This window comes from Peromyscus eremicus, chromosome 5 (assembly GCF_949786415.1).
Source record: "Peromyscus eremicus chromosome 5, PerEre_H2_v1, whole genome shotgun sequence".
Classification (NCBI taxonomy): domain Eukaryota; kingdom Metazoa; phylum Chordata; class Mammalia; order Rodentia; family Cricetidae; genus Peromyscus; species Peromyscus eremicus.
The window spans coordinates 125,722,291-125,740,757 of NC_081420.1; the positions used below are offsets into that span (position 1 = coordinate 125,722,291).

The 18,467-nt window shown below is 40.1% G+C and overlaps 1 protein-coding gene across 1 annotated transcript; it reads right to left on the bottom strand.

Annotated features, from left to right (window-relative positions):
- Positions 1–6,287: 6,287 nt before the first annotated feature.
- On the bottom strand, positions 6,288–17,280 carry LOC131911157 (transmembrane protein 184C-like). The gene is given in 8 exon segments (XM_059263094.1): positions 6,288–6,589; positions 7,076–7,247; positions 7,668–7,767; positions 8,212–8,324; positions 10,438–10,531; positions 12,415–12,489; positions 13,559–13,764; positions 17,239–17,280. Coding segments are annotated over 8 exon segments (1,104 nt in total).
- Between the last annotated feature and the right edge of the window lie 1,187 nt (positions 17,281–18,467).

Consider the following 18,467-nt stretch of genomic DNA (forward strand, 5'->3'; position numbering starts at 1 on the left):
AACTACTGATCTTTCAAAGACACCAGCAGCTCTACCTTTAAAATGGTTAACAGACAAGTCTGTATGGGTTCAGGAATGGCCTTCAACAATAGAGAAACTGCAGGTTTTATAAGAGCTGGTACAAGAGAAGTTAAATGCTCAGCATGTTGAAGAATCAACCAGCCCTTAGAATTCTGTATTTGTTATTAAAAAGAAATCTGGTAAATGGAGAATGGTAACAGACCTAGGAGCAATTAACAAGGTAATTCAGCCAATGGGCTCTCTACAATCTGGAATTCCTTTGCCTACTCTGTTAGCTAAAGGATGGCCTCTTATAGTTATCAATTTAAAAAACTGTTTTTTCTTAATACCCCTACAAGAAAAAGACATTTTGCCTTCATGGTGCCTACTTATAATAATTCTCATCCAGTTAAGAGATATCAATGGAGGATTCTCCCACAGGGAATGTTACATAGCCCAACCCTGTGCCAATATTTTGTACAGTAGCCATTAGAAGTAATACATAAACAATTTTCTAAATATATAATTTATCATTACATGAATGATGTTTTACTAGCTGATTCAAATGCAGGTACCTTAGAAAGAATGAAGAAGTAAAGAAAATTTTGCCTTGTTGGGTTACAAATTGCTGTTGAAAAGATACAAAGAGGAGATTCTATTAACTATTTAGGATATAAAATAGGTCTACAAAAAAATTAGACCCCAAAAGGTGCAAATTAGGTAAGGTCAATTACAGACTCTTAATGACTTTCAAAGATTATTCAGAGACATTTCCCATCTATGGACTATTGATGGGGTAAAAAATTATGAACTGAATAATCTGTTCAAAACCTTAGAAGATGACAAGGACTTAAATAGCTCAAGAGAATTATCAGCTGAAGCTGAGAAAGAATTGGCCTTGGTAGAAAAGAAAGTACAGGAAGGACATGTGGATCCAAAGCTGGATTGCATTTTGGTTATTTTACCCTCTAGGCATTCTCCTACAGGAATTTTAATGCAGATGGAAGATATTATATTGGAATGGATATTTCTACAAAATAAACAGAGTAAAAAATTAAAAACTTATGTGTAAAAGATCTTTGACTTGATTTTAAAAGGAAAATTGAGACTTTGTTAATTAGCAGGAATAGACCCAGCAGAAATTGTTGTACCTTTAACTAAGGATGACATTGACAAATTATGGGCAGAAAATGAACCTTGACAAAGAGCTTGCAGTATTTTTTTGGAGAGATTAACTTCAAATATCCCAAAAGTGATAGAGTTCAACTTATAAAGAGAGCTGATTGAATTCTGTCTTGCACTGAATGGGAAACACCCATATCTGGAGCACCTACATTTTATACAGATGCAAACTAACAAGGAAAGGCAGGTTACAAATCAGAAAATTTAAGTAAAGTGGTTCAAAGTCCTTACAATCAATTAAAAAATCAGAATTATATGCTATTCTGCCAGGCGGTGGTGGTGCTCGCCTTTAATCCCAGCACTCAGGAGGCAGAGGCAGAGGGATCTCTGTTAGTTCAAGGCCAGCCTGGGCTGCCAAGTGAATTCCAGGAAAGGCGCAAAGCTACACAGAGAAACTGTCTCGAAAAACAAACAAACAAACAAAAAAAGAATTATATGCTATTCTGTTGGTATTAATGGATTTTTCGGAACTTCTCAACATAGTTACCGACTCTCAGTATGCTAAAAGAGTGGTCTTACATATTGAGACTGCAGAATTTATCCCTGATGAGTCAGAATTAATTTTGTTATTTATTCAGTTACAAGATATAATCAGGAATAGGAAGTATCCCTTATATATAACTCACATCCAATCCCATACTGGTCTGCCAGGCCCTCTAGCACAAGGTAATGATAAGATTGATAAACTATTGATAGGTAATGTGCTGGAGGCCTCAGAATTTCATTAAAAAAATCATGTCAATAGAAAAGGTTTAAAAAAGGATTTTTCCATAACCTGGCAACAAGCCAAGAAAATTATAAGGAAATGTCCTACTTGTTCTTTTTACAATCAGACTCCACTAACAGCAGGATGTAACTCAAAGAGTACTAAGAGGAATGAAATCTGGCAGATGGATGTGTTTCACTTTGCAGAATTTGGATGCTGCGGGCCACAGGAATATATCATAAAAACTCAGCTGGTTATGGCAAAGTCATTACTGCAAGGGATCAAGGATTTCCTTCAGAGGAAGCTAAATTCCAAGGAGCTTTTGGTGTTACTTGGCTTGTTATATATCAGCTGTCTTCTGTTATGAAAATCATGTGTGCCTTCATAGTTTTCCCAATTGATTTTTCCCTAAGAAGGGCTAACAGTGTGCACTGGTCACTCTCTAGACATACACATTCAAGGTATTTGGAGAACAGCCTCAGGAAATGCTTCATCTGGAATCAGATATTTCCCTTAGCCACTTTCAAGGACTAACAGTAATAACAGTCCACATGCAAGTCTCCTGATTTAAGATAAATTCCACAAGGAGACACCACCTAAGTCAGGTGGACATTAAGTAATAGCTTTACACAATTTAGCTCGAACCCTCCTTTCTTACAGCCTTACTAACTTTATAGACCTTTAACTCCTTACCTAACCACTTCTAGGAATATTTAGATAATCTTCTGCACTAACAGCTATGCTCAGCCCGAACCCCAGTTCAAGCCTCCCTGTAATTATCATCATTGGCAGCATCTGGCCAGGTCCATCCCCAGATGGAGGAAAGTACCTTATCAGAGATACCTCTGTACTCTCTAAGAATAGACTTAAGCATCCAGGCTACCCGTTTGAGAAGGCCTGGCAGATGTGCCAATTAAGCTTAACTTCTTCTTTTCCCAAATCTTACCTCTAGTTCCAGATCTCCCTTTAACTATCACCAAAGGCATCTAGCTGTAACAGGTTGCCTAGTGACTGAGCACACTTTCCCCCACCCTGCAGAAAAATGGCAGATAGCTTGGACAGATAGGAGCCACAGGAAAAATGAAGACAGTTTTATTTTCTCCCATTGACCTAGCAACTTATAGATTCTTAACATTTTCTACCAGTCACGTTTAAGATCCCTCTTCTTAGATATTACCCAAATTTAGCCTTTAGTTAATTCATTAGTCACTTCCCCTTTGAGTTGCAAATGATAATTAACAATTACTGCCCCTCTATGTGATTCTTATCACCCCTCCGGTTTTTTTTTTTTTTTTTCTGGAGCTGAGGACTGAACCCAGGGCCTTGTGCTTGCTAGGAAAGCACTGTACCACTGAGCTAAATCCCCATCCCCCACCCCTCCTTTTGACCCTGGAAGCCTGACAATCACTGCCTGAGGAAACTCTTACCTGCCTTTAGGACCACACAGGAGTTCAAGCCTCGTGACCTTGCTTGACCAGGGGGTTGCTATTACTTGGGTTTATAATTGGACTCAGGAGAGACTGAGGGGGAATGGCAAGATGGAGAATGGAGAGGGACAAGGAGGATTTTGACCAGAGAGTACGTGTGGACGAGATGGAAGATGAGGAAGAGTCAGATGGGGAAGTCCTAACTGGGTAAGAATAAGGTGAAAAGGACCTAGATGAGGCAGAATTAAGATGAGAGAATTAAGATAAAACTTAGAGGGAGCAGTAGATAGATATAGAGAGAAATCAGGCAAGAAAAGAGCTAGGCACGAGACCAGAACTGAAGCTGTGTAAATAGGATGTTATGCCAGAGAAATTAAAGCAAGTGGACTAAAGGGCTCAATGTGCTGAGATTCTATTTCTCAAAAATAGTCCTCGCCATTAGTAGTTCTCTCTCCTGAGCCCCTGGGATGTATAATTTTAAGGCTGCTCTCTCTAATATTATACAAGATTTGGAAAATTGAAATATGTACACTACATCATTGATACTTATTCAGGATTTCAATGGGCAACTGCTCTGAGTTCTGAAAAAGCTGATTCTGTAATCACACATTTGATAGAAGTTATGGCCATCATGGGTATACCTGCACAAATTAAAACTGACAATGCTCCAGCATATGTCTCTGGTAAAATGAAATGGTTTTTTTTTTTGGTTTTTTTTTTTTTTGCTTACTACAATATAAAGCATATTACAGGCATACCACATAATCCTACAGGCCAAGCAGTTTCCTTGATGAGGGATAAAAACTACACTTATCTGTGGGTATAAGGACAGATGTTTATGGGTTGTTGTTAGGGATTATGCTGGTTTAGTAAATCAGTGGTTGTAGATTCTCCTCCAGTAATCACTGGCACTAAGTCGTTAGCCAGGTTTCCAGTCCCAGGCAGGTTTCCTCTTGTCAAGCAGATCTTCAGTCCAGTTAGGCTGTTGGTTACCGCCAAGGTGTGCATGCCACTGTTGGGCCTTAGGGTCGTCATGGCATGTGGGTTGTCGACGTGGTTCTTCCATAGCTGGGTAGGACTTTGGAAGCTTGCATGGTACCTTCTGGTGTGGTGTTCTGAAAGTCACTGGCAAAGCCAATGGTTCAGGGGCTTCTCTTAGTTTTGTTACCGGTCTCACATTTGCGTGCCTTGCACAGTGAGTTGATTTTGGTGTCTGGTGTAAAATAAGGGTTTAGTTTCATTCTCTGGAATGTGGAATCCAGACTTCTTGGGACAATCCCTGGTTGGAAGCTATTTTTTCTTAGTGTGCCCACTAGGTGCTCTTGTCAGCAATTATTCTGACTTTCCATTTTGTTCTACTTGTCTGGTTTTTGTTAGCGTCACACTTTTTTTCCTTTAAACATTTTTATTTATGTGTTTGGGTGTTTGGCCTGTATACATGCCTGTGCACCAGTGTGCATGCCTGTGCCTGAGCTGGTCAGAAGAGGGCACTAAATTCCCAGAACTACAGTTACAGATGGTTTCAAGTTACCATGTTGGTGCTGGAAATCAATCCTGGGTCCTCTGGAAGAGCAGCCAGTGTTCTTGACCACTGAGCAAACTCTCCAGCCCACCACCCTGTTGACCACTGAGGCTCTGTAACAATTCTTTCTTGAGGTGTGGGGTATGTGTGTGTTTCTCATTATGGTGCTCAGGCTAATCTCAAACACTGGGTTCAAATGACCCTTTTCAGCCTCCTATGCTGGGATGACAGGGGCATGAACCATGGCACCCAGCTTGTGTTTCAAATCAGGAAATGCCATGTGTCCAATTTTCCTCAGAAGTGGTCTGACCTTTTAAAAAATATTTCTATATGAATTTTAGGACTGTTCTTTGCCTGAAATATGCCACTAGGATTCTGACGGCAGTTGCATTGGATCTATATGTTCCTGTTGGTAGTGTGGACATTCTGATAAGATTTATTCTGATTCACAGGGTATCCTTCCATTTAGCTTCATTTTCTATTTCTTTGACCAGTGTTTTATTTTTGTTTTTGGCCTAGACCAGACTGGCCGGGAACTCCCCAAATCCCACCTGCCTCTGCTTCCTAAGTGCTGGGATTAAAGGTGTACACCATTAAGTCTAGCTCAAAAATTAAAAAAAAAAAATCAACTTGTAATCAAGCAATTTTTGTTAAAGCTTTAAGTATTTATGTTTAAAAAGTAAGACACAGCCAGGTTGGTGGTGGTGCATGCTCTTAGTCCCAGTACTCAGATGGCACAGGCAGGCTGCTCTCTGTGAGTCAAGGGCAGCCTGGTCTACAGAGGGAGTTCCAGGACAGCCAGGGATATACAAAGAAACCCTGTCTCAAAAAAAAAAAAAAAAAAAGAAAAGAAAAAGAAAAAGAAAAAGAAAAAAGAAAAAAAGAGAAGAGTAAAAGAGCAAGATACATAAGAGTTTCAGAAAATGGTATTGCATTTATTGAAAGACATGTAATTGAAGTATAATTATGTAAACTTAAATGGCACATAATTAGGATTATGATTAAATTAAATTAATCATAATTTTATGTTTACATTTTCAGTCCAGAGCATTACATTCATGCAGTGGTAAGAAGCATTGATTTTTTTTTTTCAAATGTCCATCCTCCTGAGAAATGCAAGTGTTCAGCTGAAGTTATTACCTACTGTTTGAATATGTGATACCCTAACAGTTTGAAAAAGCCAAAGTGTAGGAAATGTAAATGTTATTTGTGATATACAAAACATACAAATATATATATATATATACTAACATGTGTGTATTAGTATTATACGTGTGTGTATATTATGTATAGTAGTTATATCGTTTTTTGCCTATCTTTGAATTTTTCTAACATTTTGAGCCTACACACAAACAGGATTGTGGAACTTTTAAGAATCCACTGATGGGTTAGGGGGCTCCTTCTACTCTTTGGGGATATCTTCACAAAGCTTGGCCTCAGAAAGTGTATCCTATGAAGCAACTGTATCTTCCAAGTCTTGATATTGGGCTGTATCAGAAGGTTCCTGCTCTTCTGGGACATCAATCACAATGTCTTCACATGACTTGGATGCAGCAGCTGCATTCTGGGAAGTAATTGTGTGTCCAAAGAACTGATATTGGCCTAGGGGTGAAGATGGCTTTGAACCGAAAGATATTGCATCTTGTGACGATGAGGAAAGCAGACCTGTGTGTTCAGTATGGTCCGGGTCTTCAGGAAAAAGTTGTTTTTTTTTTTTTTTTTTTTTTTTTGGATAACCACATATTGTTCTCCCTTTAAGACAATATAAATTTATTAGCCAAAAGTTATTTTTATTATTCTAAAAATAGTTCTCTCTTTGTCCTCCCTAGATTTGAAGAGCCTGTATCATGGTGCTGCTTTAAGTATGTTCTTATTTCTTAAATTACTAGAGTAAATCTTATGTATTTGGGTTGGGGTGATACCTCAGTCTGTAAAGTGCTTGCCACACAAGAATGAAGACCTGAGTTCCATCCTCAGCACAGGTCCCAAGCTGGGTATGCTTGCACTCCTGTGCTAGCGAGACAGAGTTGGATCCTAGGGCCTCTGGACAGCGATCCTAGCTCAATCTGTGAGCCCCAGGACAGTGAGAGACCCTGTTCCAAAACCCAAGCTGAACAGCTCCTGAGGGACCACACCCGAGGTTCATCTTTGTCTCTATGTGCACATACACATACACACACACACACCCTGCCCGCTACACACACTCACATTAACAAAAGTTAAACAGCTGTTACTTACTCACGCATCTTACTTGTTGAGAAATATCATCTCTTATATCTGACACATCCCACATAGCCAGGAAACAGTCAAAGCACGAGCCTGCCTCTGCCTCTTTTGCAAAGGGTTTAGCAGAGAATGAATAAAGGTGGGCAATGGCCACAAAGAACATTTCAATGCACATCATGAAATCCTACAACAGCCACAAAAATATCAAACATCTTTGGCTTTAAATCTAGTTTTTCAAACTGATAACATTTTCAAAGTTACTTAGGGTGTCAATAACTTTTTAAAATATAATCCAGATTATATTCATTTTCAACATTTTTTTCCCACACAAAACATGACAAGCCAAGATTTACATCTCTTTTGCTTTCCCTCAATCAAGTATTTCTTAATCCATCACTCAAGGACTGAAAGGAAACATGCAGATAAAAGTGGACCAGGAATAAAACCATTACCAATCAGGACCTATGGGCCATTTCTCTAGGGCTCCCGCTCCTCACCATAGAGCAAGCTAACAGTCTTGCTCACTGTTTGGATGTTTGGGACAACACTGTGTCAAACAGCTTAAACAGTAAAACCTCTTGAGTTCACTGACAGCACTACTTACCTGCAGGCCCGTGGTCACAGCTTCCGCACTCTGCCATTCCCACGTATTCTTATCTGAAATCACTCCCGCCTTAACGAACAGTGCTATAAGGCCTGCTTGCCTGTATGTCAAGCAAAGGTAAATGTCAAATCTAGATCTTGAAATGACCAACTCTTTATGGAATCAGGGTCTGGGGGGGGGGCTCGGTGTGTAAAGCACTTGCTGCACAAGTGTGAGGACCTGAGTTAGAGTCACAGAAGCCAGGGAAGGCTGGCATGGTGGTGCACATCTGTAAACCTGGCACATGGGTGCTGGGGACCAAACTGCGGTCCTCTGGATATGTAGCACACTCTCTTAACTGCTGAGCCTCTCTCCAGCCCCAAAGGCATCTTCCTAGTTCAGGTTGGCCTTGAATGGTAGTCCTGCCTCAGTCTTCCAAGAGCTGGGATTACAGACAGGCACCACTGAGCCTGGCATTGTATTCACATTATTTAAAAAACTCCCTTAACCAACAGTTTTATTGGCATTTATAAAATGAGAATATTTAAGAGCAAGCAGTACTTACCAAAACAAGACAAAGGCTACCAGTTTGACACAAAGAAATTTGCCAACGGGTTTTATAGGGCTGAGCTCTTCCTTTAGCTCTTTGTAAAACAGCAGGAGGCAGCACATGGCAATCTAGAAACAAAAGCAACATTCAATATTCTGCAGTAGGAAGACAGTGACAGAACCGTTCCTTAAAGCCGAAACCAGAGTCTACAGTAATGTTCCCGGCAGAGCTTAGGGCTAATCAGCTGACGTTTTAGTGCTTTTTTTTTTTTTTTTTTTTTTTTTGGTTTTTCGAGACAGGGTTTCTCTGTGTAGCTTTGCGCCTTTCCTGGAACTCACTTGGTAGCCCAGGCTGGCCTCGAACTCACAGAGATCCGCCTGGCTCTGCCTCCCGAGTGCTGGGATTAAAGGCGTGAGCCACCACCGCCCGGCAAGAATTTTTTTTTTTTTTTGGTTTTTTCGAGACAGGGTTTCTCTGTGTAGCTTTGCGCCTTTGCTGGAACTCGCTTTGGAGACCAGGCTGGCCTCGAACTCACAGAGATCCGCCTGCCTCTGCCTCTGCCTCTGCCTCCCAAGTGCTGGGATTAAAGGCGTGCGCCACAACCGCCCGAGTGCTTTTTATATGTTGCTGAAGATGCATATATGTGAGATTTCTCAAGAGAGGTATGTAACATTTTTCCTGAATATGTTTCTAAGTGTTCATGTACTGGAACTCAAAGCAATAAACAAATGATATGAACGGAAGGTTTCCTTCAGTCAAAAAAAAGGCAACACAAATTACCACCACTTTTATAAAAACTTGATTATTATTATTAGCTAGTCTCTTGTGTAACATTTACACAACACACACACAGTTTATAAGGCAACATGTTAAATAAGTACAGTTTCAATAAAATTGTGATCATGAAATCTGTATCACACAAACCAATTTTCTTGAGAGCAGTGTGTAAGTCTAGCTGGCCTTACTTCTTAAAATAAGTGCCCACATCTTTAGAGTCAGTTATAATAACCAACCAGCATTTCAACAGCAAGAAGCATTTCTGGAAGCTTACTTTCCCCATTAAGACCAGGAGAAACTTTATGCTCATTTCAAATACTTCAGGATCTGAGAGCAGTAAAGGAAGAACCAAGTTCAGACCCTTGCACTGGAGCAGGGCCACCCAGGGTGCATGTCACACACTCCCGGGCCCTGGGTTCTAGCTCTAGTACCACTAAAAACAAACAGACTCTTAACACTGAGCCATTTCTCTGTACATAGGAACTGTGACCCTCATGCTGGGATCTGACCCAGGGCTGTGTGATAGGCAAACACTCCAGGCACATTCCACAGTCATAACCCAATTTTGTAATATCTGTCATGAACTAAAATGAAATTTTTTTCCCCAATATCTTTTTCAACTGAAAGTAGCTAACTTTTGTGTATGTTTCATAAGTTTTACTTTTAGTATCTGTCTAAATGCCAATGGGAAGACCAAACTATGTCCACCGGGTTTAGAGTGTTTCCAGTCCTTTCTTATAATGGGCATTACATCCCAGAAGGCAAGAACACTTCTACCATTTCTTTAGAGTACATTCCCAGAAAAAAAGACTACTGGTCACGGAGATGAACATGAGAGAAAGCTCTGGAGATATACACCATTTATTTCCATTATAAACTTCCTTCCTTCCTTCCTTCCTTCTTTCCTTCCTTCCTTCCTTCCTTCCTTCCCTTCCCTCTCTCCATCCCTCCCTTCCTTCTTCTTTGAGACAAGGTTTCTTTGTGTAGCCCAGGATTTCTCTGTGTAGTCCTGGCTGTCCTGGAACTCACTTTGTGGATCAGGCTGGCCTCAAACTCACAGAGATCTGCTTGTCTCTGCCTCCTGAGTGCTGGGACTAAAGGCATGCACCACCACCGCCTGGCAAACTCTTCCATTTTTATTTAAACTCTATCTTCTCATGCCAATTAGACTTTTCCTTCTCACTAAATAGATTGATTGCATTACGTTTTGTTCATTTAGAAGGCATACCATGCTTATCCCTATAAGGCTGTGCAGTCAGAAGAGCAAACAGCTCTGCATGTAAGTCACCAAATCATTCATGAACATATTACTGTAAATCTATATTGTATAAAGGTATACATTAAAGTTGTTTCAAGTTCCATGTACAAATTAAAAGGTATTTTTTTCCTCAAGAAATCGTGCCTGATAATATTTAGCAACAGAAACAAATTTAGTACAATTAAGAAGAATGATGATTCACTTACCAGTTGTGACAAATAATTGATTACAACCAAGTAAGTCCAAGCATTGGAGAAACCTAAGTTCCCTTCACCATAGACACCAACAAGCTTGAATACCCTTAAAAATGGCAAAAATCAACTTTATGACTGACCAAGTAAACCCATATCTTAATATGTACCCTTTAGAGACTTATTTTATGCATATGAATGTTTTACTTGCATGTATACCTGTGCACAATGTGCATGCAATGCCCTTGGTGACCAGAAAAGGGCACTGGATACTCTGGAACTAGATTTCACTAAACCTCTGCAAGAGTATCAAGTGCTGTTAACACTGAATGCTCCACTGAGTACTCTCCAGCCCTGAACACATTCTTAAGGTGTAGTGGTAGCAACACTTAAAATTTGGAGTCCTTTTACTTCAGTAAGTCTATGGAAAATTACTTGACTTTGGTCACTGACAGAGAAACATTTTTCTAGATATGTGATATGATTATTCCTTTTAACTTAAAGAAATTATAAACTGAGAACCATTAAGCTAGAGAATAATCATTAACCTCAAAAACAAGGCCTAATTTTGGAAAACTTGACTGATAATCATTAACTCACCTTTTCCTGTAAATTGCAGGTAAGTGTCTGAAGACCCAGACACTCCCACCCTGCACATAAATTTTACCATAAGTATTAAGTTATATGCTCACCCAGTTTCTAAGCAGCAAGGAAATGAAGCAAAATTTTATAAATAATTCTAGCTCAAAGGCTAGTAAAGAGTTGAACTGTTTTTTTTTTAAATATGGCTTTCTTTTATTTTGTGAGCTGCTGAAAGTTAAGATCTAATAGATAAATTATAAATTGACATTTTGGATTTTTTAGGGAACAGTTTCCCAGGTAGTTTGATTATGTTTCATATTTTGACATCAAATCATTTTTGTGTGTGTTTATTTTTAGACTCGGTCGCTCTACGTAGACCAGGCTGGCCGAAAACTCACAGAGATCTGCTTTCCTCTGCCTCTTGAGTGCTGGGATTAAAGGTGGCACCAGTTAAAGACAGTGTTCCTAATAAACTCTTAACAAGGTAGAAAATAAATCTGTGTTTATTTAGTTTAACCCAACTAAAGGAGTTTTGGTTTTTCTGATGTGTTGTACAGTCTGCTCTCAAAAGAATGTGAATCTCATGGCAATCCTTTGCATTGTTCATTGTAATAGAATCTAGCTTTTTTTTTTTTAAAAGATTTATTTATTTATTATGTATACAGCATGTATGACTGCAGGTCAGAAGAGGGCACCAGATCTCATTACAGATGGTTGTGAGCCACTATGTGGTTGCTGGGAATTGAACTCAGGACCTCTGGAAGAGCAGGCAGTGCTCTTAACCTCTGAGCCATCTCTCCAGCCCCAAGGAATCTAGCTTTTATATATGTATTTATACTATTTTTTTTTTTTTTGGTTTTTCGAGACAGGGTTTCTCTGTGTAGCTTTGTGCCTTTCCTGGAACTCACTATGTAGCCCAGGCTGGCCTCGAACTCACAGAGATCTGCCTGCCTCTGCCTCCTGAGTGCTGAGATTAAAGGTGTGCGCCACTACCGCCCGGCTAAAATTTATGACTACATTTTCATATTTATATCTTTTTTTCCCCCTGAGCTGAGGACCAAACCCAGGGCCTTGTGCTTGCTAGGCAAGCACTCTACCACTGAGCTAAATCCCCAACCCTTGTATTTACACTATTAATCAACATTGTTTTTCTACTTGTTTTTTCCATTAAAGAACATAGATTTTTTTTTAAGACAGGGCCCAGTCTGGCCTTAAACTCTCGATTCTCCTGCCTCTACCTTCAAGTGCTATGATTATTTGCCATGAATCACTACACTTGGTTTCTGTTGTGCTGGGAATTAAACCCAGGGCTTTGTGCATACAAGGCAAACACTCTTATAAACTGAGCTATATTCCCAGTCATGTATCATGAAGATAAAAGAAAAAAAGCTAAGGGAAGGCCATACTTACAATGCTGTAAGAGTGGTAATTGGTCTGATCAGAGTGTACTGCAGGACTCCCAGTTTGCATCAAAAGAGCAGCGTTCTGCAGAAGAAAGAGAACGTAACATCTCAACTATTCAGTGGCATCAGAACATGGCAAAGCCTCCAAATTAAAATCACTTTGACAGCTGACACTAATTATATTGAATCCTGCCAATTTCGTTCTCCTAAATGATAGTAGGGTAAGAATGTGGTGGCAACATGGAAATCTGAAGACCATTTTGAAAATATTTAATAACTTTATCTCCTAAAGCCTCCCTTCAGCTCCACTATAGTGCAACCCAGAACAGAAGGAACAGAAGAAGGTGCTGGGACCTTGGTCTTTTCCTGTTTCCCACTCTTGCCATGATACACTGCAAATCAACAGGACCAAATGACCTGAGTCTGTGAGTCAAATAAAACTGATTATCTTAGGAACTTTGCTGACAGAATTGATAGTGATAGCTCTAACTAACACAGGAGAGAAACGGAGGCACAAATAAACTGTGAGCTTGTGCACATGCATGTGTATAAAGCATTGACAATTAGGATGCAGCTTCCTGGTGAATGTGTTTACAGAAAGATTTCCTGGGACAAGGCAAACCACCCTGAGGGTGGGTGGCCATCCTCAGGCTGGGACCCTGGACTGAACACGAGGCAGGGAGCTGAGTTCCGGCTTTCCTCTCTGCTTCCTGACAGCAGATGCAGTATGACATCATGCACCTGCCATGTGCCTTTCCCACCATAAGGGACTGCACCTTCAACTGTGTTCCTAAGTTGCTTTTGTCAGTGACTTTGTCTCAGCAGGGAGATAAGTACAAGACAATTAGCTGCGTGACCATGTGCATGATCATTTAGGCTCCAATTCCCAACTGTAAAAAAGATGCTGATTAAACATTTTCTAAGGTTTTCTCCCTCATTACATTGATGAACTTTTCTATTGGGGTAAGCAATGTAAAAATAAATAAAAAAAACTTCTCAACATGTACATTGTAAAAATGTATTTTATTATCTTTCAAACTGTATTACGTGCTACGTAGGGCAAGGGCTCTGCCTACTGTCCCTGCCCCTTGCAGAGAGCTGACTGATATTTCAGACCCACACAGAGGCCCATCAAAACCAAACACACTTACTCTCCCATCGCCCATGGTGGACAGCAGCCGAGTGGAAAGAGATGCTGTTGCTGATCTTTAGATTCCAGGTGTAGTATCACGTTTGGCAACCGTATTGTTAAATAGTTGTTAAAGAAGATCATAAAGTTATAGATCACGTAAGCTTCATAGCAGTCTCTACAGGTGTCAATATATATTGCGATTTTTGGGAATTTCAAGGCAAACCACTATGGAAAAGCACAGATGTTAAAGAGAAATGCTACTATTTCAGAAAATGTTACCGAAGACATTATTTTTCTTTTTGTTTTTTGTTTTCTTTTTTTGGGGGGACAGGATCTATGTAAACTGGATGTTCTGGAGCTCACTATGTAGACAAGCTGGCCTCCAACTTAAGAGTTCCACCTGAGTGATGGGATTAAAGGGATGCAACACCACATCTGGCTAAAGCCATTTTCTTTAGTTGTGTCTACTGTGGAAAGTGTTTTTTCCTTTTATTTTCTTTTTTGGGGTGGGGTGGGGTACAAATAAAAGACTTAGTAATTGTGAACAATCAGCATCCTTATGAGAGTCTGCATCTATGGGTTCAGCCAACCCTGGAGCAGAAATATTTGTAATAGCCCCTGACCCCAGGTCTGCACTCTGGAACTTGCTATACAGACAAGGCTGGCCTCGAACTCACGGAGGTTCCCTTAAATGCCTATGGCACTGATATTCTATCAGGTGTCATAAGCCATTTAGAAATGACTGTAAGGACAAGGGAGACACACTAGTCCATATGCTGATGCTAGCCATTTTATATAAGGGAACTGAGCATCAGCACATTTTGATGCCTGGGGTGGGAAAGTATTCCCTTGTTGCCACGTATCAATGAGGGTAATTTATAATATTATATTCGTTAAAAGATTAAGAGCCACTAATCTTAAATTTAAGCAACTGAACAAAAAAAAAGCTACACATTAAAAATATTTGAAATATCTGCATTTTTCATTATATTATCTTCCTTACCAATATTAAAAACAAGTGAACTTGGCCAGAGACAGAGGCAGGGGGCTCTCTGTGAGTTCAGGACCAACTTGCTATACATAGTGAGTTACAGGACAGCCAGAACTACATAGTGAGACCCTGTCTCAAAAATATAAAAATAAATAAGTAAAAATAGAAAGAAAGAAAAAGCTGGGTTGTGGTAGTACATACCTTTGATCCTAGCACTCAGGTGGCAGAGTCAGGTGAATCTCTGAGTTTGAGGCCATCTTGGTCTACAGAGTGAGTTCCAGGATAGCCAGGGCTACACAGAAAAACCCTGTCTCAAAAAAAAAAAAAAAAAAAAAAGAAAAAAGAAAAGAAAAGAAAAGAAAAGAAAAGAAAAATTTCACTATTAATCTCTTTTAAAAGTCAATATCATGTGTTCATTACTTTATTAAGCATTCTTTAGTAAGCATAGTTAAGTGTCAGAAAAGAAGCAAGGCGGTGGTGGCACACGCCTTTAATCCCAGCACTCACTGGGGAGAGAGAGGCAGGTGGGTCTCTGAATATGAGGCCAGCCTGGCCTACAGTATGAGTTCCAGGACAGTCAGGGCTACATGGAAAAACCCTGTTTCAAAAAACTTCCCAAAAAAAGTGTCATAAAAGAATTCTTTTTTAAAAGATTTATTTACTTTATTACTTTATGTGCATGAGTATTTTGTCTACTTGTATGCATTACTAATACTGCTTGGTATTTCCAAAATAATTAGTAGCAATTAAAAAGATTTACTTTTTAATAAATTCTATGTATGTGTCTGTGTGAATATGTGCATGTGTGAGTGTGGGTAACTGCTGAGGTCAGAAGAGGGTGCTAGATTCCTTGGGGCTGGAGTTACAGAGTGTGGTAGCACACACCTTTAGTCCCAGTAACTTGGGAGGCAGAAGGTCTCTGTGAGCTCCAGGACAGCCTGACAAAAGAACCCTCCTACTCATCCTTCTCCTCAAAGACAAACTAACAAAAAGAACATTTACGTAGTATCTCTGCCCATTCCTAGTGTGTTATTTGCTTTCTATATCTGATTCTTGTTTGCTGTTTATGAGCTATCTTTATAGGTATTAGCTCCTTTTAAGCTAGATATTGTTTGCAAGTCTTTTTCCCAGTAGGTAGGCTGCTGCTTGAGGTCCTTTGTTATGCAGAAGGTTTTGATTGATACAGTTGTTCTATCCTTATGGGAGCTCTAGATATGGCAAGTAAAACAGTGTAGGTGTTTTGTGTGGAAAGCAAAGACGAGAAAAGGACGGTGTCCAGCACAAATGCCATCTTCCCAGGGCTTTGTGACCTAGGGCTGTTTGAATCTGTGGGTGCACATGTGGTGGTATTGTGTTCCCCAAAATATTGTGCACCCTAATAAACTTATCTGGGGTCAGAGACAGAACAACCACAATATTAAACATAGAGGATAGGCAGTGGTAGCACATGCCTTTAATCCTAGCATTCCAGAGGCAGAAATCCATCTGTTCAAGGATATAGCCAAGCATGGTGACTCACGCCTTTAATCCCAGAAAGCGAACCTTTAATCCCAGAGTGATGGCAGAAAGCAGAAAGGTATATAAGGAGTGAGGACCAGGAACTAGAGGCATTTGGCTGGTTAAGCTTTCAGGCTTTCCAGCAGCAGTTCAGCTGAGATTCATTCTGGATGAGGACTCAGAGGCATCCAGTCTGAGGAAACAGGATCAGCTGAAGAATTGGCGAGGTGAGGTAGCTGTGGCTTGTTCTGTCTCTCTGATCATCCAGCTTTCACCTCAATAACTGGCCTTAGGTTTGATTTTATTAATAAGACCTGTTAAGATTCCTGCTACATGCACAGGTGCCATCTGTTGTAGAATGTGGCAGATCAAGTCCTGCTCACTCATGTTTTGTTTTTGTGGGCTAAACTTATGGTGTGATTTTAATTTCATTTTTTTTTAGAATATATTTACAATGTTTCTCCATTTCCTTTTCTCCCCGCAAAGCCTCCCATATATCCCTCCCTATTCTCCTTCAAATTCATGGCCTCTTTTCTCATTGTTATTGCATGCACATATGTACACATATATATTCCTAAATGTAATCTGCTTAGTCTGTATAATGCTACCTGTATTTATGTTTTTAGGAGCTGAGCATTTGGCACTAGACAACTAATTATTATGCTTTTCCATGGAAAAGACCATCTCTCCTACTTCCAGCTTTCCTCAGTTGCCTATAGTTCTTTGTGTAGGGTTGAGGCCTGTGGGGTTTTCCCTTGGTGTTGTCCTTGTTCAGCTCACATTTGGGCAGTCATGTTGGTGAGACTTTAGGGGTATAGCTTCTGACATTACTAGGAGACACAATCTCACAGCAAAGTCCCTGATCCTCTGGGTCTTACAATCTTCCTGTTCCCTCTTCTGCAATGTTCCCTGAGCCTTAGGTGTGGGAGTGTTTTGTTGATGTGTCCACTGGGACTGGGCTCCACAACTCTGCATTTGGTTATGGTTTTCTGTAATGGTCTGTTGCAGACAAGTTTCCCTGATGAGGGGTAAAAACTACACTTATCTGTGGGTATAAGGACAGATATTTATAGACTGTTGTTAGGGATTATGCTGGTTTAGTAAATCAGTGGTTGTAGATTCTCCTCCAGTAATCACTGGCACTAAATCATTAGCCAGGCAGGTTTCCTCTTGTCAAGCAGCTCTTCAGTCCAGTTAGAGCTGTTGGTTACCGCCAAGGTGTGCATGCCGCTGTTGCGCCTTAGGGTCGTCATGGCATGTGGGTTGTCGACGTGGTTCTTCCATAGCTGGGTAGGACTTTGGAAGCTTGCATGGTACCTTCTGGTGTGGTGTTCTGAAAGTCACTGGCAAAGCCAATGGTTCAGGGGCTTCTCTTAGTTTTGTTACCGGTCTCACATTTGCGTGCCTTGCACAGTGAGTTGATTTTGGTGTCTGGTGTAAAATTAGGGTCTGGTTTCATTCTTTGGTATTGGAATCCAGACTTCTTGGGACAATTCACTGGGTAGAAGCTATTTTTTCTTAGTGTGCCCACTAGGTGCTCTTGTCAGCAATTATTCTGACTTTCCATTTTGTTCTACTTGTCTGGTTTTTGTTAGCGTCATACTTTTTTTCCTTTAAACATTTTTATTTATGTGTTTGGGTGTTTGGCCTGTATACATGCCTGTGCACCAGTGTGCATGCCTGTGCGTGAGCTGGTCAGAAGAGGGCACTAAATTCCCAGAACTACAGTTACAGATGGTTTCAAGTTACCATGTTGGTGCTGGAAATCAATCCTGGGTCCTGTGGGAGAGCAGCCAGTGTTCTTGACCACTGAGCAAACTCTCCAGCCCACTACCCTGTTGACCATTGTAGCTTTGTAACAATTTTTTTCTTAAGACATGGGGTATTGATTTTTGACAAAGAAGCCAAAACTATACAATGGAAAAAAGAAAGTATCTTCAACAAATGGTGCTGGCATAACTGGATGTCAATATGTAAAAGTTTACAAATAGATCCATATGTGTCACCATGCACAAAACTCAAGTCCAAATGGATCAAAGACCTCAACATAAACCCAGTTACACTGCACTTGATAGAAGAGAAAGTAGGAAGTACCCTTGAACGCATTGGCACAGGAGATCACTTCCTAAACATAACACCAGCAGCACAGACACTGTGCACAACAATTAATAAATGGGACCTCTTGAAACTGAGAAGCTTTTGTAGGGCAAAAGACATGGTCAATAAGACAAAAAGACAGCCTACAAAATGGGAAAAGACCTTCACCAACCCCACAGTTGACAGAGGACTGATCTCCAAAGTATATAAAGAACTCAAGAAACTAGACATCAAAATACTGAACAATCCAATTAAAAAATGGGCTAAAGAGCTAAACAGAGAATTCTCAAAAGAAGAATCTCAAATGGCTGAAAGACATTTAAAGAAATGCTCAACATCCTTA